At 41.8% G+C, this 23527-nt stretch overlaps 1 protein-coding gene across 1 annotated transcript; it reads right to left on the bottom strand.

Annotated features, from left to right (window-relative positions):
• Positions 1 to 1873: 1873 nt before the first annotated feature.
• Positions 1874 to 23245, bottom strand: PKDCC (protein kinase domain containing, cytoplasmic; the record flags this gene model as incomplete). The annotated part of the gene is made up of 7 exons (XM_010191612.1): positions 1874 to 2460; positions 4739 to 4912; positions 14128 to 14235; positions 14891 to 14970; positions 18529 to 18800; positions 21862 to 21984; positions 23216 to 23245. Coding segments are annotated over 7 exons (873 nt in total), but the record flags the coding sequence as incomplete, so codon positions are not given.
• Between the last annotated feature and the right edge of the window lie 282 nt (positions 23246 to 23527).

Below are 23527 nucleotides of genomic sequence, written 5' to 3'. Positions count from 1 at the left end.
TACAGCTATTTAATTCACTTACTGTAGTATCACACCTCTCTTACTAAGATTTTAATCAGCATTTCCATTAGAAAGCCTTACTCTCAGAGTTCTGTATAATGTTGATTACTGCTGAAATCTAGAATGCAGCCTCTTGGCTCATGGCTACGTTTCTTTCTTGCTTACTTGATCTCTGTTTGCAAAAGCTGATGTAAATTGGTTTGGCAAGTTTGTTTAATTCCAGGGATAAACAATTCCTGACTTAACAGGCGCTTTTTTCCAGTGCATGGAAAATGATGGAATGAAATTATCCATTTACCTGCCTACAACATTAAAGAATTACCCTGATATATTTTTTGTTCTCCTTTGAAATACTGATATTTTTTACCCAGGAATGCAACTAGAGAATTTAACTACTCAGATTGTTTTTAAACACTGAGTATTTTTGGAATGGTGTACAGTGCTTAATGGTAAGACAATCATGGGAGGTTAAAGACTTTCAAAATACATACCAGCACCTCGGTGCCAACAACCCATATCACTTCAATGAACTGTGCAGTATGTGTTGGCATGATTTATGTAGCAATTTTAGAAGAATCTGTAGTGTTTGTTTATTACCACAGCGTGATTGATGGGTTCTTAAGTGCAGGGCGACACAATCAGCTGAGCTCTTATGGCTAGGAGTTTGATAATTTATGAGTTACAGCCACTACAGCAGTCATTTCAGTCAATTGCCAGAAGTTGTCAGGGTATCGTGACCTCAGAGAAACTGCGGTGAGACAAGACCTGGGGCTGATGGTGTCACCATCTCAGACAGGCTATGAGCACTTCTGCCCAGCCTCCCTGGCTTTCCTGCTCTCCTTCTTGGACCCTTCTCCTTGGTAAAGCCCGGTAAGAAAAACCACCATTTAGCCCAATGACTGATTCATTAAGGTTCTGCTCTCATCCCCACGCCTTCCAAATATTAAAAGGCTGGTACTGATGTGACTCAAACTCCAGAGAAAGAAAGGCCATCTTGTCTTCTAACGGTCACTTGCTTTGCGACAGGCAACCATGTAGACAAAGCCACCGCATACCCCCAAAAACACACCCCCCTTCACTGGGAGCCACTGGAACAACTTCAGTTCCTTCCTGGAAAAAAAAATCTCAGGCTTCAGTTTACATGCAATGCATTATGTCTCAGTCTTCACTGGATGCATGCATTTATTTGCAACACAAAAAAGATCAAGTATGAAAGAAGTTGTGTTTATCTTTTATTTTTTTTTTTACAAAAATAGACAATTTGAGAAACAAAAGCACATTTTTTTTCCTGACTGTACAAACTACAAAACAGTATGACACTGGTCACTTTAGCATTTATTGCTTTCACTGAAAGCAAATTCTCTAGACACACCATGCCTGTAAAATGCATTTTATATAGAATTAAGGCTAGCATTCTTTTGCCAATATTAAGGTCATTTACTTCATTCACTCTAAGAATTAGCAAGCGGTGCCTTAGAAAACCAAGGATTTGATGATAAAAATTATGAATAACTACAGGTTAGTCATTAAACCAGTACTGTTCCACCAGCTGGATTGCTTTGCCAGTCTGTCAGAGATGTGGCTTCCTGAACAATTCAAACTCGATTCAACAAAAGTCTTAAGCACAGGCTTAATTGTAAGCATATGCTTAGGCCTATCCCTATTCAGCAAAGCACTCAGCACTTGGGTAAGTCCCTACCCTTTCAGTGGGACTATTCATATGCTTATGTGATTTGCTAGACCTACAAAATGACCCTTTTAAATTAAAAATGAAACTTTATGATAACATTGAAAGGAAAGATGAAAATTAGCTACAGTCTTGCAATTCTAAACATTACCAATTCCTTCCTTTTGACAAATACACCAGTATTGCATATTTGATAGCTTTAACATAAATGCTGATTGTCTTCAGAAACGTTTGCTATTCAGCTTCCAAAATGATATGCTTCAGTTGCTCTGTTGTGATTGTACATGCCCAAATAAATATCAGCGCGGAGGATACAGACTTCCCATAGAAATTATCAGCTTTCATCCCTGTGCACACATGCACAGGTCAGAAACGTTATGCTAACCTTGGTTAGAAAAGCCAGAGCTGCCAGCTGATTTAAAACCAAAATTATACCCTAACAGTGTATCATATCTTGTATTTTGCTTTGTTTTTTTTTAAAAATAATATTTTCAAAATGTTGGTTTATTGCACATTCATCCTGGTCATGCAGGTTATTTCTTTAAAGTTTTTTTAGCACTCTGTAGATTAGAATGAGTAATAGTGCAATTATCTCTCCGGCCATAGCCACATTATACCTAACAGCTGCCTATATTTATACACAAACAGCCCTTGTCACTCACTTGTCAGACTGAACCACTTTAGGTGTCAGTCTGTCACCTTCACATACGTTATCTTGTCAGGATCAGGCACGATATGATTTGAGGCCATCTTGAAGAAGACAAGCTGCCGACCTGCATCAAATAAGAAAAGGAGAGGGAAAAATTATTTAGAAGTTATGAAGAAAAGGTTGCAAAGTTTAAAATACTGACATTTCATATTCTTCTTCAACCAATGCAGTCTTCAGCCAACCTGAGAATGAGCTCTTTCTTAACTTCACATAGTATAAAACGAAAATGCTTTCATCTAAAATGACACTGAATCTCCCCTGCCTTCAGCAGATTTACTCTTATCTAATTAAGGTCAAGATATGGCTGTACACAGCTCACACAGTAAATGAAAGAAAGATATGAAGATTTTAATATAGATTTCATATGACATTTAAAAAAGTATGTAAAGACTCTCCCACTAATAAAAGTACGCTGGGGTTCCAAGTGTTCATTTGACTGTACAGGAGCAGAATCATCTTTGCATGCCTAAATCTTTGCACAACCAATCGGTGCGATGTACGTTAAACATGACTTTCTCTGAAATAGCTCTTGCTCATCACTTCATAGCTCTGGGTTTTAAACAAACCAGAAGGTGGTTTCTTCTCCTCATACAAAAAAGGACAACAGCTTGGGCAATGTAAGGCACCTGCCATGCAGACATCCAGGGGGGCTGAATTTGGTAAGGTTCTACTCAGCGGTATTTGTGGGAGCTACAGCACAGTTCTTGTACCTCCCCATGCTTACTGACCTGGTTATTCACATCTCTGCCTCTCGATGGTACCTGCTGTCCCACAGACACTGTCATTGCCTTTCCCTGGAGCAGAGGCCACTGAGAGGTTTTTCCACAGCTATTCAACCTCTGCCTTCCCTGTCTCTAAATTTCAGAAAACCAAACACTATTTACTCCCAGTCTGCTTCTCTAGGGGGCTCCCATGACACTATTTTCTTAGAAAGTATCACACAGCAAATGGGATGGCTCAACTGCTGAGCAAATCTCCATGCTGTAGGCTTCGGAGACTCAAGTGCTCATGCATCAGGAACAGCACAGTAAGGGTAATGATAAAGACAACTAGAAATACTGCTAATGTCTCATTTACTTTTAATACTACAATCTGAGACAGAAGCTGCTCTAAAATTCCTATTAATTTCCCTGTGCCACAATAATTACTTTTTTAGTATATTAACTTCAATAGTCTGACTATAGAGCAGGGGAGGAGAGATGACCTGGTCCACACAAAAGATGCCAATCACAGGCAGGGAAACAGCCCTGTACATGAGGAGATGACGCACAGAAAAGCTCACCCTGACTTCAGTGGGGGTTTTATCTCAGCGTAAAATTACAAAAGAACATGGATTTGGTCCACTGCACCTTCTAGGCACAAACATCCTTTTTCTTTACCCTTCAAGGGGTGCAGTGTGCTCAGGGCAACACTGCAAGCTCGGTTGGCCATGAGGGCACACAGCTCTCCTGGGTGTGAAGGGAAAGGGAGACAGGGTTTGGAGCCAGCTACAGCATTCAGCACTTTTGAACCCCTCAGCCACTCTGGAGCTGCAGCTACTGGAGACTTAGCAGAGACTTGTAACATTTTTGTTTCTCAGATCGCTCTGGAGATGCCTGGTGCAGAAGCAGGGAGCCAGGGCCAATTCTCTGCTTGATGTCAATCGGCACCGACGGCCTGCCTGCAGGGGAACCACACTGGGAATGCCAGGCCCACAGACCTTTTGGAAAATGTACTTTGTTTTTCAATGAGTGTATTCAGTTAAACAAAAAAATGAGTTGTGGTAGCAAATAGGATTTTCCTCTGGAAGCTCTACTTCAACTTCTGCCTTGTTTTAAACCCATCCTCCTTGTTGTCCTTTAGCCAAAACACCACTCCTAGAAGCACAGTGTTCCCACTAGCAGCAGGGCATCTCTGTTACCAGCCGGAAAGTCCCGGCTAGATGCACGGGAGAACCTGCTTGGTTCTGTGTCAAACCACAGCCACCATATGGATTGGAAAGATTTCTTTAAATCCAGATGTTGGACCATGTCCTGCACATGTAACTGCAGAAACAGGTCACAGGCGGCTGTTGTTTCTGCTGCTGTGTTTTAAAACAAAATTTCAGATCCCACAGTTTGGAGACCTACAGTTCATGTAATGCATCCCTCTAGTGCCAGCTCCTTCCAGTCCACCTGCAGGTTTCTGCTCCCCAAATGGCTGGCAAAGAGAAGTCTCACCGAAAACCAAACCACCTCAGCTGGAGCTTCAGAAACCGTCCCATAGCCTAGTGCAGCATGCTCCCCAAACCATATTAAAACACTTAAGGCAGCCAGAATATGTGACTTGGATGCTGTTTCTACTCAGTAGCATCTGCAACCTACCTGTCCAAGTTGTCTGGTTAGTTAAGACAAAAGCTTTGCACTGGGAGTAGCTGTCACAGATCTCAATGGCTTCGTTGACATCAAATACGGAGAGAAGACAGCCCTTATGATGGTAAGATGGCCAGCATCTGTAGTTCTCATCAGGAATAAAAGCTTCAGGCACTCGTCTGTACTCTGCAAATAACCACAGTAAAGCAATCACTTTGAAAGCTCCAGCAAACTGCTTGTTTTTAACAGGCGAAGTTTATTATAACAGCTTGGGAGTGGGATATATGACAGAAAAGCTGATGGGCTAGATTGTACCAGTCCCAGTTTACTGCCAAACGTGTTTATAGGTCTGCACCTTACTTTCCTTTCCTTTCCTCTTCCTTTTCTCCTTTCTTCTTCTCACCTTTTTTTCCAGAAAGTGTCTGTAAATAAACAATCTGTGCACAAAACCCATTCCCCTTCCCCACTGTGTAAGCGAGGCTCTGGTTTTATTAGGAGTTTTACAGGAAGAATGTCCCATTGAATAAACAGCATCTACTTGAATGAACTGACTCACTGTCCTACTTCCCAACAGTGAGCGGGATTGTCAGGGTGAGACTCAACCAGGCGTTCCCAGCCCTCCCTCTCACTCAGAAGAGCAAGCTATTTTCCTCCGGCCCCTTTAGAGAAGAAAGAAAAGACAGCCTTTTAATTAAGTAAACTTTTTTTTTGCTTGCTCAGATTAGCACAGAAGAGGAGTCGCTTGATGGGCCTCTGAAGAGAAGGGGAAAAAAAAATAAATAAAAAAAAGTATCAGGAGCATGTCAGCATGGTCCTCGCCCAGCGCCTCCGCACTGCCCTGCCGATTGCTCCTCTCCCTTGGCTGCCATTCAGTCTCACTTGCCTTTATGAGCTGCCTCTTGTTCTCTGTTCACAGCTCCTCTCACTTTCCCAGCCGCTGATGGGGGTTTTCCTCTAATGAATGCATCAGCAAATTCAACTGATCATTTATAAGCATTTCTATTTAGTGTCCAGACACACAAATTGATAGTTCCTCCCTGTCTCTCCCCCCACCATATACTATTCAAAAAAACAAATAACATTCTATATTTCTTCTGATTGTATCTATTATGGAAACCAGAGCTGCTGGCCCTGACTCACAGCCTGTTCTGTGAGTCACTTTGGTTCAGGCATTTTCTGCCTGACACTGCAAATTCAGACTGCTCATACTGCAGACAGCACAGCGTAGGAACGCCACTGAGACGGAGGTAAGCGCATCCACTACTTTAAACGGTCACTATTTCAACTGGGAAAAGAAGTGCGCATCCACAAGTGCTCATTCACACCACACAGTCTGAAATAGTGGGAAACAAATGCAGTAAATGCATTCCTCTTTAAGCCTGGCTCATTGAAAGTAGCATAAGAAACATTCCCAAACAAGAAGCAAAATCAGAGCAGATCACGTCCCACTTAAATCAAAGGTGAAAAAGTTTACATTAACTCAGAAAATGCAGGCTCATACATGAAGAAGGGAAAAAAAAGTATTTCACACTGAAAACTTCTCCATCAAAAATGTATATATTTTTCATCTGAAGGAAAGTCACGGCATAAATCAAACTGATAATGAAAGTAAAAGTAAAGTCTCTTTTTTTCTAATTTCTGTATCAAGTGTACAGTGTAGTGACAATTGAATGTAACTAAATAATATTCTCTGATCTCTGTATGGTAATTGCTGAGTATTGAGTTGTGCCTCACAGACAAGGTCAGCAAAATAATAGGCACAAATGAAATGAAAATAAATCAATTAATTTTTGCTGACATCATATACAATCATCTGTACCAGTGTGCATGCCATGTTGACTGGATATAAAATGTGACTATCCACATTTGTGGATTTTTGTGGCACATTTTGCCATCCCTTGGCATACCATCAGGGCACTCAGCAGAGCAGCCTCACGTCATGTCACACATTTTTTCCTCCATGCAAGGCAGAAGCCCATCTGGAAGATGCTCATTTTGAATTATCGTTCATCTTTTGAACTTTTCTGTGCACAGATAGGCCTCTTAATATGCCATAACATTTTCTTTCTTCTAACACTGTACCCGTTACAGCTGTCAGAGGATAGGCTCTCCACTGACATAAACAGATTTCAAAAGAGCAGCAATGATTTATGTGACCTGAGGGTCTGTCAGAGGTAGGAGATAAAGTTCTCCCTTTCTATTGACTTTTTCAAGGTGACCGAGCCTGGTAAATCATTTGGGCAGCTCAGACACATTAATTGACAGAGTTGGGCCAGCAATAACTGAGATGGTGAAGGCAAGGTCCTTGCAGGTGGCAGAGAGAATGGAAGCATCCACACCAGTACTTTGGGTGGTCTCACCATGAAGCAGAGCCCAGTGGCTGTCCCTACTCTCCTCACCGTTCCACACCAGTACCTACACAGGGGAAACCACTGCCACCTGAAACAACTGGTGGAAACCCGGGAGCAAAACAGGTAAGAGAGCAGCACGACTCACATGCAATGAGCATCTTCCTTGGCTGGGAGAAGCACCAGACAGGTGGAAATACAGCCACTGGAGTCTAAGTGAAAGCACATAAGCACATGGGGCCTGCAAAGGCAGGTTTCGGCAGCTCCCCAGAACTGGCACAGACCACTGAATGCCTGCAGCCTGGGGACCTGAGCCTCCTGTAGGGAGGGAAGTGGGTGCAGCAAGGGGGAAAGGCAGGAAGGCAGCCCTTCTCCCAGCAGGGATGGTTGCCCAGGAGGTCTTTCTTCCAGTAGCATCCCAATGGGAGGGCAGCCACGAGGAGCAGAGAGGGGGACACATGATGGCTCCACAGCCTGGCTCATGCTCCCAAACCAGCCAGGCTGCTCTACCACTTTACGGGAAGCAAACACGGGACCTCCTCTTAAACTATTACCATCAAAACAGAACAAAAACTCACTTGAACATGAACCCAGCACTGGTCTGAGGAAACCACATTTCTCTCCAAAACTCACTTTTATCTCAAGCAGAGCAAGGTAGCTGTCTTCCCCATTTGCACAGCAAAAGCAAATATCCCTGGAATCTCTTGTTTACACAGTGACAAATTAGGGAGCTGACCCCTTAGCCCTTATTTGTATGAGTTGTGAACTAGAAGGATGCTCCTGAAGGGTGTCCCTTATGTCGAGATGTCCCCCAGCAATGACATTAGCCCCAGCCCGCAGGAGAGCTGGGCTTCCCCAAAACCTTTACATGATCACCATGGTCGCTTCAGTGAAGTTACTTACTCAATTAAGCAAAACTAAAAGACAGCCCTAGCTCAAGTTTTTGTCCTGCCAGGACCTGAAACTTGCTTAAATAGAGTCTACAGAATTTGAAGGCTCATGGCAGTAAATCACACCATAAAGAGGTCAAAGTTCTGGTCGATTTCCAGACTAATGGTGTTTAAAACCAATAAATACTTGCCTAATACTATAAACGCAGCCATAAATTTACACTTCTGCGTACATACACATAGCTTGACACAGAGTACACAAAGTCTGTCAAGGTAATGGCAAAGAATAGATCAGAAAAATGCAAGATGCTCCTACCAGTATCACAACAGAAAAATAATCCTTTTTTCCATCTACCGATTTTGTGAGGATCAGAGCAAATAAATGTAATGCAGTAAGCCTGATCTTGATTTCACTTATGACAGATTAACTCCAGCTTAACACAGGGCAGCTGATTTGCTGCTCACATCTATACAAATAAAACCCACTAAGAAACATTTGTCCTTCCCGGTAAACATTTTGATACTTCAAAATATCTTGTTATGCTGAATCTGGGCAATCCTCAAAAGTCTTACTCTGTCATATTTTTAATATTCTTAAAATATTTTTACAAGTTTGCTCTGGTCAATCAAAATACGCTGTTTCAATCAGGATAAAATCTTCTTAGAATTTTCTTGCAGCACTCACCAGCCCCCCACAACAGCCACTGCGATTTTCCAAAAAAGCACCTTCTCCTGACAAGTAAGAGTGGCATCTTTAAAAGCAACCTGCAGCATCATTGACCAGGGCAAGGGCTACAGAAGAAAGTCAATGCTTTAAAATCTTATTCTAAATATTTTCCATCAAAAATCACCTGTGTTGTCCTAAAGCTGACTTACAATCTATAAACATACTCATTTTCACTGTACTAGACTGAATCATATAAATAACTCCACAGGTATATAATAAACTATGTGAAACCGCCTGTGGTTTCCCCCTTTTAGCTTGTTTGAATCACCCTAAATCTGACTTTAATCAGTCCTAATGACCGTTTATTTCAGCCACGGCAGCCAGATTGCATTTTTACTACCAACTACAGCTACTCGTTGGAAATTTGCCCAGTTCCCTTTTCTAGTTATCACCTGCCAATACACCATGGGTCAATGACACAGACACAGTAATGTTCGACCTTGAGAGAGAAATCATGTTGTTGCTTTTCCTCCTTCCTCTTTTCCTCCACTCTCAAGAGGAACACTGGCAGTTGAATCTGGATTTGCTTTTAATTGCTTTGCTTACAAGTAAGTAGAAAGAGCCTGATCTTGCCAATCTCAGCAAAAAGTGGTATTGAGCAGTATTTTGCTCTACAAACAGTCCCCACCGATTCCCAGGGAGCTTAAGGAGAACAGAATCAAATCCTAAATAGACAATAATACATTTATGTTTTTAGTACACTTCATTTTATGCCGAATTTTTCCTCATGCTTCAATACCTCACATTTAAACATGCTTCTGACAACAAGCCTTGCAAAGCCTTACATGCAGTTGTGCTACGGAAAGATAGTTTTTTGGAATGTCTGAGAAAATGACATGCTAGGCATATCCCACGTGTCTCTGCTTTCAGTCATTCCTGACAAATCCCAACTGTGTGGAAGGACAGACAGGACTGGCAGGACGGGGTTTGCTGTCAAGACTGGGAGACAGCCCCGCTTCTCTGCTGAGTATTTTTGTCCTTTGGGTGTTTCACGTGCACAGGCTGGAAGCAGAGGAAGGCTTGCCTCTTTTTCTGTGCTGCTATTGTGCTTACAGTAGAGCCATATTTAAATCGGTATGCAGGCTGTCACCGAAACACAAATAAATACAGAGAAGAACGACATGTTCCCTAACATTTCTTTCCTGTTAACAGGACACAGCTGGAGTGGTTCTCCTGCCTCATGCCCCACGTCCCAGGGCCGCTCACCGGGCTGCAGAGCTGCTCTGCACCCACGGCCACCTCTGGTGTGATTTACTGAAGGCAACTAGCCCAAATTAGTGCCACACCTGGCCCACTCACTCATAAAAACAATTATATTGATGATGAACGAGCCAAAAGGTATCTTGGGTCACACGTGCGGGGGTATTTAAGCTTAAAGACAGATGCTGACAGAATTTGTAAAAGACACTCGGTGACTTCTTTAGTGCTCTTGAAAGTAGACAAGGAGCTACCCCATCAGCAGAAAGCACTTTGCTGTGCACTGCCATGTTGGACCTAGAGAAGTTTAGTGACAGCAGAACACACTGCTCTGTGAATAGGGCACAGGGTTTGCACAGCGGTGGACGTAACCTGTGAACAACAACCAACTGGTCACCATACAGCTACACAGCCATTTCCAGTGTAGAGTGAGACTTTCTGCTCGTGCTTGCAGTCCCATGCACCTTTTTCCCTCTCAGCTGGCCACAAAGCAGCCACCACGTCCCTGAGAAAGAAGCACCAGACACAAAAGTGCCAGATAAAGCAGAAATCTGGGCTGCAAGGACCAGGCTGCAGGATGCTCCCGGCTGAGCCTTCGAGTGCCTTCAGCAGCACACTTTTTGCCTCAGCATTGTGGGTTGCTGCAGGATATACAGACTGCCTCAAAACAATATTCCAGCAACCTTCCAAAATTTCTCTCTCACACATCCACATGTGCACAAACACACACATACACACTCCCCCCCCAGCTTCAATAATTCTTGGGTGGATTTACAATTTCCTAAGCAGGTTGCTATAGTGACTCTGTAGAATATTTTCTCAAAACACTGTTGTACTGTAAATGTTTACATACAGCATAATCCTGCCAAATTGTCTTAAGACAAAGGAAAACACAAAGTGTCTTTGCTTTATGTCCAGCCCTCCAGCTTTTTTAGCATTGAGAATGTACCTTCAACTAACAGCAGCAGCAGCTAATTACGCCTTTCTGTGGGCTTGCACACCCTCAGGCCTAATAATGGGTCATCTATTAGCTTTAATGAATAACGAAGCTATTGGATTTACTAGTGTTAGCTGATTTCACACATTTCTGAGTAAATGTTGAGTTAACTGAAGGGCTGGGGCTTAGCTCAAGGGCCAAACACCCAGTTGGCACTTGACTGAAGTAATAAAAATGTTGATACTGGGGCAGGACTTTACTGATGAACATCAGTAGATTTTTTTAATAGTCTTAATCTGGATAATTAATGGAACGATTTAATCATTTTAAGATAACATATCAGAAGAAATGCATGGTTTCTGTTTTAATTCACATTCTTCCAGATTCCAGCAAGAGAGACCAACAGTCAGTGGAATATAAAAGTGTTTGTTCATGGTGTTGTTTTAAACACTAATGTTCCTATATCAACATTAACAGTGGTATGATTTATGATTACAGAACACATACACAGCTATCAAATGTCTCCCACGCCTCTACTCTGTTTCTAAGATACTAAAGCAAAGTCCAGAGCATAATATAATTTACAGCACTATAAAATCTTTTACAACTGAAGCACAGTGAAAGCTTAATATCCAAGACCTTCTGTAATATGACTATGTCATCTTGTTAAACTTTATTTATGGGAACACTAGGTTTGACAGGAACTTTCTTCCTGTCACTTCCATACTGATTATCAATATCACCTTTCTCACTTCATGATGTTCATAGGAGGAGGTCTTCCTTTCAAAAACAGGTTCAGATAGATAACAGACTGTTTCCTCAAAGTTTATTATTTAATTACGGCCTTAGATCACTTGCCCAATAACATGATCTCTTCTTTCCTAGTACTAATTTACAATGCTCGATCAAAGAAAATGGATAATTCAAAGAGTTTAGACTCAAGACAAATTCCGAAGCACCATTACCTGAACCTTCTGTGGTTTCTTTTCCCAAAAAAGAAAACAAAACAAAATCTTGCAATTCCTATATCTGAATTCTCTAGTTATGCACTGCAACTCAGTGTCCTCCTAGACCTCAAACAGGGCCAAAGCAGGACCTTGGCTGACAGCTTGGGAAAGTATCAGAGTCGTCTCTTTTCACCCCTGTCTCTCCCTCCAGCACTCACCAGGAGTTACACAAATTATTTGATCTGCTCAGCTGTTCAGCCCTGGTTTTGGTGGTCAGGATGCCAGCTCAGCTGGGAACAACCTCCCAGCAGGAAGAAGTTGATCGCTTGGACACCAGTCCTTTCCAGCACCACTGTCACCCTCTCCTGCAACTCCACTATACCACAGAAAAACTACTAATTCCATAACCTCTGGGTAATTTCTAATTAATAATTTCTAATTCCATAATCTCTGGACTAAGAATGTTCTAGCATGGTATTACCAGTCAAATACCAGTTGAGGAAGGAACATGTTCAGAATAAGAGTGATACGAATCTTCACCCTCACAATGTAACTTCTTCATACTTTTCTGGCAAGGAAAGGAAGCCTTAAAAAAGAAATAAACTCCAACCACTTTTCTGTTTGATTAAAGTATCCTTAGAACAAACAAGAAACAGACCTGCACATCTTAAAGGCATGGCAGCTAAGTCTGAAAACACATCTCATATAACTGTAATTTCCACTAAAATATCTGACTCCTCAGGCTTGCCATTGGTTGACAACATTCTCCTATGAAGGAATTCAATATTACACTCAGTCTTTAATGTAGACTGGACAAATATGTTACACAAAGCATCTACAGATTTTCAACAATTTTGCTCGCGCTGTGGAGTGCCTAAGTCCACGAGCAGTGTCCTACAAATAAAAGGGGCTCCTTGCACAGAAGGGTGCTACTAACCATGAACATGGTAGCAGATTCTGCGTTATATTATCCAGGACTCTACAGAATTAAACTAACACAAAAACATGTAACTATTCCAGCAGCCAAATATACGTGGAGCTCTGGTCCATATTAGTAGAAACCTGCACTGTTACTTTTACTACCCGCTGTCCTAAGCTTCTGTCCCTGAGATTCTTTATAAACATAACAGCCCTTTAAAATTCAAAACTTCATCTTGTCCTGATATGGCAGTTAAATCTGGAATCAACCAGCATCACAGAAAAACTTCAGCCCTCCTGGCACTTCTTCAACAAAGAACATGTTTGTACTATTGATTGTACTGCTGAAAATAATTTTGCTGTGTTGACAGGCATCACTCAGCACAGATTGTGACGAAAAGCTGAAAATTAGAAAGTTAAATGAACACCTGTGACAATTTTCCTGCCAATTTTACAACAAAATAAATATTGAATTATTCTGATAAGTGGGTCAAATTCATCCCCGGTGTCACGGCCCTTTGAGGTTAACAGCGCTACAACAGGAATGAATCTGGCTCCTGTGTCTCTTTCACAGAGCAAATGCTTTGCTGAACTTTTCAGACCCCCTGTGCCAACATTCATCTTCATTTAGAACCCATCTTTCTCTCTTTTGCAGCAAAGCCATAATTTTCCCATCAACTTGCAGCCAATTATGTTGATAGTTTGACATGAACGTTGTACATACACAAAAATAATTTGCAAAACAGCTTTTCCAATTGTTCGACTTAACAGTCATTTCCATCATACATAATCTTCTTTGATGTCTATAATTCCACAAGCTATCCTTCCAGGAAGAATATGCATCCCTCCGTAACATAGCTGCTTAAATAGCATTTTACATACCTGTGGTGCTACAGAGACTTTATGAAAAAGATACTATTACTGCAGCTTTGTTTTCAACCTGTCCTTTTTTTGTCTTTTTTTTTTTATTCTATTGCCAGCAGACAGCTAACTTGCAAAGCAAGCAAAGATTTTATTCTCCCAATCTACAAGCGCTCACGTAACAAGAAATTCCTGTAAATCCCAGAAAATTCATGGAAGATTATGGCATCTCAATTAGATTGCCCCCAGCTCATGTCTGGGGAGGCTCTGATACTCTGACAGCAGAGAAGTGTGTGGATGTGATGAAAAACATTTTCGACAAATCTGCTTATGGAGAGCAACGCTCTGTTAGATTTCCTTATCGCTGTTACAGCCTGCTCACACCTAGGGATGTGCAGCTACCTCATTTGGTGAGGAGGGCTTCAGAAGGCTCCCAGGAAGCAAAAAGCAGACAACAGATTATCACGTGCATTATTTCAAGGGCCACTGAGCCTCCATTTTCTGAACATTTGCCCTTTCAAACCTCAAAATAAAGACAAAGTCTCCTATTTTAAGTTTCAAGAAAGACCACTTTACCAGCTTTCGGCATCCGGGTTGTGTTCTGTAGGTACTCTCCACTCTTATACAGATTCAAAACTCTCTCTAGCTGAGCAGCTGTCTCATCTATTCCCCAGTGAAGTTCTCCTTTAAAAGCACAGAAAAAGCACAAGTTAGATGAGGAGCAACCTGCACAGGACAAAAGCAAAGTTGTATTCAACTAAAGCCTGAAGCATCAGAGCACAGCGTTGCCCTGCTCTACCACAGCATCATGATGTGGACATGAAGTTCATGAGTTATTGCAAATTGGGTACTGTTCCTGCTGTGAGCTCCACATGAGAGATGAACTTTAGCCAAAATAGAGAACTCCAAAGGCTTTGCTTGTTAATTAGCTGTAGCCCAGCATATTAAAGTCCCCATTGAATACACACAGTACAAGGTGTAAAATCCCTAGAACAATGCACCAAAACCCCTCAAATCAGATTAACTGGCACATGCAACTACTCTTGCCCCAATGGCACTACCTTGGTAATTAGTAAAGATCTATGGTAATGTCACTAGCCTCTAGCTTCTGAGGTATAAAAGCACCACTGCTACTATGGGCATGGGGAAGTATCTTGCTTTCACCATTAAAACTTCCCTCACCAGTGACAGGGGTCCCTCCAAAATCCACAAGGGTGCATTCTGATGCACCCAGTGACCTATTGTAGTGAACATCAAAGCAGGATCCCTCACATCCCAAACGCGATAGTCACACTAAAAAAAAGGAAATACTTGGCATTACCATGTTTATTGTGATTACCTGTTGCATTGACTATCTTATCCAGTAATGGTCTCAGTGAGGCTGGAGCACTGTGTGGAAGAAGATAAGTAAAAAAAAACCTGCAATGGAAAAGTAACCCATATTGAAAAATCAAAACAAAAAAAAAAAGAATTTACAAATGTCTGGTAACTACTGAACAAGATAAGGAATAAAATTCCTATCGCTTATAAGCACTGGCCTATTCAGGAAATAGAATCATATTCTATAGTCAAATAAATATATAGCTGAGACTACTCACACAGCTGTCTGGCATACCTAGACACAAGGCTGCCTTGTAGCTACCATTAATACAGAAATTTGCCATGAAGTCCTGTGGATTGTGACTATTTCCAAAACTGTCTGTACTTTAACAAACTAAAAGGGTGTCATCAACATCAGAAGTCTTGGGTTGTTTTTTTTTCAAACTTTAAAAGTGCATAAATCAAATTTCTTCTCATTTCAAATAATAGACTATTTTTTTCTACAGTTTTCTTCAGACTTTCAAATGAATTCCCAGATGAAAGCTGCCTTCTACTGTTTTAATGCCACTGCAATTCAGAATGTCTTCTCTGTTCTCATAATTTATCTAAATTCAAGACACATTTATGTAGATATTCACTGATGGATGTATATTCTCCATTTTAACATTTTTAATTACAAAAGAAAAAAGAATATGCCTTTACCATCACTTGAAGTACCTTTAATTTTCACATTGTTCCATTAAATTTCTATCACTCTGCCAATAACACTACCCATTGTAAACTCAGTGTCATAGCAACTTAAGATGGAGATGGACAGTTCAGGACTGACAATATAAACAGAACTGTAAGAGATTAATATTAGGTAATGAGCAGAACAGGAACACAATTGGGAAATTGCCCTTCTTTGCATCTAACCCACAAAGCAAAGTAGATGTTTTCTCATATACAGATAACACACTGTCACACAGAAACCTCCAGGGACTAATGCTCAGGAGGGAGACTAGCAGACATCCCACATAATCACAAATTTTTAAATTAGGTTACTGATGAAAAAAAATTATTATAGACACAAGTATCATTGAGCTGACACACAACAAATATTTCCTTGAGACTGTAACTCCCTTTTTTCATCCTTTACAGAAATAATATTTATGATTTTCCCAAGTGGGATTATCCCCAAGTAGGTTTTCTTAGTGATGAGTATGAAACAGCCAACATAAACACATACAGATATCTAAAAAGCAGCATGACATTTTTAACACATAATTTGCCTCATAAATTTTACCTGACATTTTTGGTTAGAGATTATCCATAAAGCAGAGCCCGACTGATTGTGAATAGCTCTTTGCAAAAATTCAGTAGCTGTCATTTACTTTGCTAAATGCCCGATGGATGCGAGTCACGGAGGTTTTTGGTTTTCCGCTGCTATAGAAATGTATGACTTGTTCTACTGCAAACACCCACATATGAAATTCTGACATGTAGAGACACTGGCACCTACACAATTTAATTGCAGGAACATTTGTTATTCATCGACTGCAGGGCCAGTGGCATCCCTTGTGATCTGCATAGCACAGATTGTCAGATCCTTTTCATTTGTTCCTACAGGCTTCTTCCCCTCTCTCTTTTCGAGGACTATCTGATCTTAATTTAGGAATTATCAGTGATGGAGAATTCATCTCAGCCATTGGTTAACACTTCAAAATATTAATTATCCTTACTTTTAAAACTGTCCGGTGCTTTGAAAATTGTTCCTCCAAACATGTGGAGGAAAACCCATAGAGACACATTTGTGACAGAAGGTAACCATCTGAACCAAGCCAGTTCTTGCACAGTGAAGTTTTTTCCAAAATGTTTTCTCTCCTTTAATTATTGACCTCATAAAGAAACCAGCTAGATAGGCTAATTACTCTTTCAAGGTTAGAGCCTGCTATATTGTAAAATTACAAGGGGTTTATGCACTGTTTGACATGTTTCTGCTTTTGACTTCTACCTAACAGCACCAGCAACCCTTTCCTTAGGGCAATCTCCAACCCTACAGCACAGAGTATGTGCATGAAAATATGAAATTTAGTAGATGATACCCAATGAACTGAAGAACTGGCCTTCCAAGACAAGTGCACAGGGTTTGTTTCTAATGCCTTAGCATGGGTGGTCACAGCCTACTACAGCATGAATCTGCTATGGAACAAATACCAACTGTCTCTGTCGAATTCAGCAAAAACAGGGGCTGAAAACACTGGGGCACTGTGCGTGTCCTGCACACTGGTGCGTGGTTCAAAGGCAAGATTAAGAACTGTAATAGAAATAGACTGCTTCTTTTAGCCAGACAGGCAACCTGCCACAAGCCCTCCACACCACAGACGTATCTCCACTTAAAAACAAGATGGATGGGTGCCTATTAAAGGTTTCTCAGCCAGACCAATAAAACAATCTTAACCAAAAGCTAGCAAGCTAAGCAGGATCTTTGAGCCAAGCAAAGGGAAACGGAAAATTCTGCAGGACGCACTAAAAGCTGTGCTGCACAACTGCAGATGGCTGTAACGTTGTGCAGCCCATTTCAGTGTGGTCAGCTAATGCAACACACATGCTGGGGAGCGCCCTGGGACCAAAGCAGAAGACTGTCTTTGGAGCAGCCTCTCCTCGCGGTGGTCTGGCAGGCAGTGAATGGCACGATACTTGAAAGGAAAGTCTAAGAAATGAGCACACCATTATGGCATGGCTTTGACATCCTCCATCCTTCTGTCTGGATCAGAGAAGGGGGCCGCCTGCCCCAGCAGCGCCTGTCACAGCAGGAGAAGCACGGCACTGAGCATCAGCTACTGGCTACCTGAAAAGGAGCAACGTGACTACTCCAGCATCCCAGCCCAGCCCACCGCAGGGACCAATGGCTGACAGAGGAGAGGTGAGAGCACAAACAAAAAGCCATCACCCAAGACTCCACTGCAAATTCAGAGAAACCCTTAAAATCAAATTTGGAAGAAGGATGTGTCGGGTGAATGCTTTCTTCAGCATGGCTGACTGGTCCAGCATGACCCATCACCTGTGCATCCCCCATCACAGGCATGGTGCTGTCACGATGCAGGACAGCACCGGGAACCAGTCCCCTATTGCTTGCCCACACAGAGACCAGGGGCTGGAAGGGAAGGAGGGTGAAAAGGAGAATTCCTTGTTTTAAAAGGTTTGGGGTTATGCCTCAGATTGTCAGAGGTGGCAGTCTCAGTGGCCTCTCAGCTGCACCAGGGACTGTTATCACCCTACCAAGGCAGGCTCTCAGTGGTGGAAAACGTGTGGTGACACTTCTTAACTCACACCAAAGAAGAGCTGCCTGAATTGTCTCACCACAGAGCTAGTGGGTCCCCATCTCCACAAGCGCCTCTGCTTCACTCCTGTGAAAATTTCTACTTGTGTGAAGCATTCAGTGGGTTTCAACCAACACAAAATTAGACTGAGGGGTGAATCACACTCAAAGAATGCAAAACATTTCCAAAGTTGTAAATGCTATGTATTTTCACAAGTGAAACAATTATTCATGGCTTCGCTTACTCTTGGGTAGCAGTTCTGAGACAATATGTACTGGTTGATGTGAATAACTGTAAAGGATGCAGGAGACTTTTTGCTCACTTTTCATTCTCTTGTACCTTACCAATCACATACCTGTAGGCATTGTACAGATTCCTCTTCTCATTCATGCTCTGGCACCGTCCCTCCACCGAACAGGGCAGGGTGAAGTTCCTGGCAGGGAATTCCATGAAACAATCACTGTTACTGGTGCAAGAGCTCTCCTCGATGCTGGCATCATCCAGATCCGTCACCTTCAGCTCCCCATCCACAATCACAAACTGCCGAGGGCGAAAGTCCAGTAATGTCACAGAGCCGAGAGGAGAGTGAGCCAAATAATGTAGAAGCCGAACTAAGCTGAGACATACCTGAAATGCAAAATTGCAAGTACCTGGCGTTATTTTCTCAGAGCATAGTATATAAATGAAACCACTTTAGCTGAAGACATAATCATAAATATATGACTTAATATAAGCATTATAACTTATCCTCAAAACTGAATGCTGCAACTAAGGCATTTTTCATAGAATTAACATAGTTGATTGTAAGACCCTTAGAGAGTTGAAACAAAAATAAGCTTATTTACCAGTGCTTTCCCACACTATTCTTGAAGCTGGGCTCATTGTTGCTGTTCTTACTTCTAATAGAAATAAAAGCATTAAGTTTTAATAACACATTATGCACAGGCCTTGACCATGCAGCCTGATTCTGCTCTTTTACAAACTCCAGGTCTGGAAGTTTTGGCCAGACGGCCCTGTGCCTGCGCCTGGAGCTTCAACTGCAGATGGTGTCTGTATCGCCTCCGTACTGATCCCACCTTTTGACTGCTTTTATAATTTTTTTCCATTGGTTCCTCTTATGTTTGCCATTTTCCAGGTGAGAATGAAGCAAATTCCCAGAAAGCAGAGCTCCACAGCTCCTCCATAACTCTTCACCATGCCTCAGGGTTGGTGTGTACATCCATCTATGTTGGTGGGTCTACCTTGGTGGACCCTCATGTGCCACTCTGAGGTTGGGGTGGGAGCTCCACGCTGATGCTGCAATTTTCAATTGCAGGTTAGAAACTTGAGTAACTATTACCAGACTGCAAACTCAATTAAAGTTGAACTTTCCCCTTACCAAAGGGTTGAACAGCCCTCTTACCAAAGTGCTGTTTTCAATTCATGCATTCCTTTAAAGTCCACTATGTAATGTGTTAATGCAAACGTAGCATTAATACGAACACAGTTAAATACTGGAATTTTTATTCTATGCATTAAATTAATAACAGGTGTTATTCAGTCTAGCAAGCTTTTTATTGTTTTTACATAATCTTTGTTTTCTGTTAAAATACACTGTTAAGGCCACGTGCATCGAAGTAGTCAAATCCAAATTCAGTCTTGGGGCATGAATGGTATAATCAGGGGAGCACCTAAATGCGTCCTTCATAAGAAAGCTGAGCATATCTGAAGGTATCCCTCACAGCCCCTTTGTTTCCATAATCATTCTCCTGCTTGACCAGACTAGAACATATTTATCCTGCTTACAGGATACCACAGTTCATATGGAGATGCCTGTAGGTGTAGATGAACACAAGCCTGGTTATGTGATGCTAGACTTGACCACACTTTCCTCTGTCTGGAAGAACACAGGATTCACGTATGTGCCATTCTGCTGCATATAAAAGGCACATCCAGCCCAAACTAACCTATAATACACATATTTTCTATTGCAAACAAATCCATAAAATTTAACTCAAATAAAAACACCGGTTGTCATGTGAAATTACTGCCTTTTCTGAAATGCTAAAAAGCCCCTGCTCCTGCACTGGCAGCTGCCGTGACCAGGCTGAGCCCTGACTGCAGGCTGGGATGAGGATGCCCCTTCTAGGACAGGCTTTATGTATGAAGGCTTTGCGCAGTACCACACACCTCCACTGAGCACAGAGGTGCTCATCCATGGAGCAAGCTTACTGCAGAGTCATTCAACACAGGAAAATTGTTTGTAGGTCAAATATGTATGCAGCTGTCTTCAGGACTGAAACAAGTCACATGTATCAAGACGACATTATTTTATTCCCTCGTTCTCTGCATTAGTTGTGTCCTAAACAAGCCAATGAGCATGACATTATCTAAGACCTCATTACAGCAGTCACTGGAATGTTTCATCTGTAATCCCACCTCTATGGATCAGTTCAGCACCTTCACCTAATTCTCTGTCATCTCCCTTTGCAATTGCTCGCTCAGAAATATCCATGCTGGAAGGAAACTTCCCTGCTCATTATCCATAATCTAACACATCTCTTCGTCATTTACTTTGTACGTAGCTACCATCACAGTCCATTATTTGCATTCCCTGCATGAGACGAGCTGAAGACAGGTCCTGTATTTTGGAAGCCGTGATGAGTACCTCCACCACTTATTAAGACCGTACTTCCTTCAGGAAAAGGGAGCTGAAGCCTAGTGCAAGGAATGCACTTGCTCCATCTATATGAGTAAAATAAACTCTGCCAGGGAACATTCCTGGGCACAGCAATGTAATCACACATGCACACTTGGAGGCACAGTTTCTGGCCCAGGTCTGGCCAGGACCAAGGCTGCTCTCCCACTCAGTCTCCTGATGTGATCCAGAAGCCAGCATGGCCCAAGGACCATTTTGGATGGGCATCCTCCATGCAGCCTCACAGCCTTCAAAGAGTGCAAGAATTCAATAGTGCAGACGTGGGCTGCACCTCGCTGGTTCACCTCCAAGATCAGTCAGGCACACTTTTAATTTGCTGGTACGGATGCAGCCATGCAATCCAAAGTGTTTTAGATGAAAACTGCTGCTGCCTTCAACGTCTTAGGGAGTTAAACTCAGCCGACGACATGTCCCAATATACACTGAGCGAGACAGTGCTGTCATGATCAAAGCATTGCTGCAGTCTGGCTTCATTCTGGACAAATTAAGTGTGACCTTCGTGCTCCTGGTAAATTGCCAATGCGATGGACAGCCCAGGTTTGAGATTTGTGTACATTTATTTCACTCTTCCCCCAGTAAAAGACAAACAGAGCAGGAAGCAGTAGAAAACATTTCTAAAACCAACCTATGATAAGGATCAGGAGAGAAATGTAACATCCTTCTATTGTTTAAATCCCAGTTGCAGAGCACAATGCTCAATGCCAAAAATTCTGGGCCTCGAGCGTTAACAAGTAAGAAATGTTTGAAGATACCATGTAAAAAGCATATAACCAGCTACAATTAGATAATATTGACAGACAAAATAGCACAATTTCTTAAACACTACAGAAAGGGAGTGCTAAATGTTGTTTCCAAACCAAGATGTAATCATATACAAAGCAAACATTTATTAAATGTGAATTGTACTGCATAGTACATAACCCCTGTCTCATGCTTGATGTTATATTCATCACTCTCTTTAAAAGTCGTTTTAAAACAGTTGTTACTTACTCGAAATCTGTCTTCCCAGGAAGTCTGTAAAAGCTGAATCATCTCTAAGGGCGAGCCTAGTTCAGTGATGGTCGTCAGCGTGTCTGGGATCTCATTGCTATCTTGGTAGCAGTAGCCATAGAGCTGAAAAAAATCACAGCCAGGCAATATCAGCGTAATGCATCTCGTCATGCTTTCACATTTCTCTGTGGATGAGGTGCAAAGTAAGCATTTCTTAGAAGGCTCTGAGCTCTACACATTGTATTGCCTTGAAGTCACCCTCCAGTAGCTTTTGTGTCCTCTCATTTGAGAAATGTTCCCTTGAAACTCCCAAATTAGCTAGCAGAGTCTCTTGTGGGCATCATACAGCCCAAGGCCAGCAAAGTGCCCTCTGCGCACCGCTCTGTACAGGATCTTATCTCAGTGAATGTTTAAAAAAAAAATTAAAATACTCATGAATGCAGAAACACAATTCTATCTGAGGAAAATTAGTTTAGCCTATGCAACACCTGGCTAAATAAGACTGATTTTTTTGCTTAAAAGACATTGGAAAATAGCTTTTAATGACATTTCCATAGGAATACTGTTTGTGCATAGAGTGACAATGTGTATTTCCATGACACGGTAGCTTGAAAAGCTATTGAAATGCCAAAAATTATCTCTGCCCAGCCAGAAACTGTCTATTGCTATATTTGATGGACTTTTTTGTGCAGGCAAATATTCCAAAATATTACCTACCAGTAGCTTTTAAAGCGTTTGAATGGTAATTTCAGCCATGCTCCAGCTCCTATTCATATTTGCTTTCCAAGGATATATGAATGATTAATTTTCACTTGCACAAATAATTGCACAAGAAGAATATTTAAAGACCATAGAGAAGAGATGTCTTGCTTTATATGGCGTGGGACAATGTCTGACAGGGCTGGGGGACAGGCTTTTATAAACTCCCTGCCAAGCCCTGGCAGAGAGGCAGTTAAATAAGCTTGATAAGGATCTGATTGCAACTTTCCAGCCAGAACAGCATGCACATGAAATAAAATTAAATGTAATCTCTCCCCCAGTCAAATAAACCTCACAGTAAAAGGGTCTGTGTGAAAACACAGCTTTAAAAAAAAAACAACAAAACAGCCCTGCTGCTATTTCCCTACCGCCTTGCTCCTAGTAATTTGACTTTTCAAACCTCTTTTTTGTTTTAAAAAGTTCAGGGAAGCCACTGAGGGTCTCCTCTGAGCTGAAGGGACTGGGATATGGCCCTGCAGAAGCATGCAGGCTCATCTAGAGCAGAAGAGTGGATTGACCCTAATCCACCAGGAAAGCAGAGAGCAAGACCAGTGAGTGCCATGGCTGGGAGCGGACTGAGGCCGCACACAGCCGCTGCCAGCAGATTTGGGTTCCAAACACGTTCCTACAGCTGCAACCCTCCCAGACAGACCAGAAAAGACCAGGCTGAAGTCAGAAAATACAGGATTTGTTATGAACGCTTCTGCTAGCACCAACTCTAGCTGTCTACATTTAAAGGAAAAAAAAAATAAAAGGTGCCAAAAAATGTAATAGAAGTAAACAATTTTTCTTTTTGGTGTAAAAACGGCACTGTATTTCAAAACAGCTGCTTAAACATGGACGTTAACCTAAACAAAAAAAAGAACTAGAAGATTTTATTTTATAACAGGCTGAAAATATTTTGGCA

The sequence above is a fragment of the Mesitornis unicolor genome, unplaced genomic scaffold, assembly GCF_000695765.1.
Source record: "Mesitornis unicolor isolate BGI_N332 unplaced genomic scaffold, ASM69576v1 Scaffold43209, whole genome shotgun sequence".
Lineage (NCBI taxonomy): Eukaryota > Metazoa > Chordata > Aves > Mesitornithiformes > Mesitornithidae > Mesitornis > Mesitornis unicolor.
This window is presented reverse-complemented; position numbering and strand designations above follow the sequence as displayed.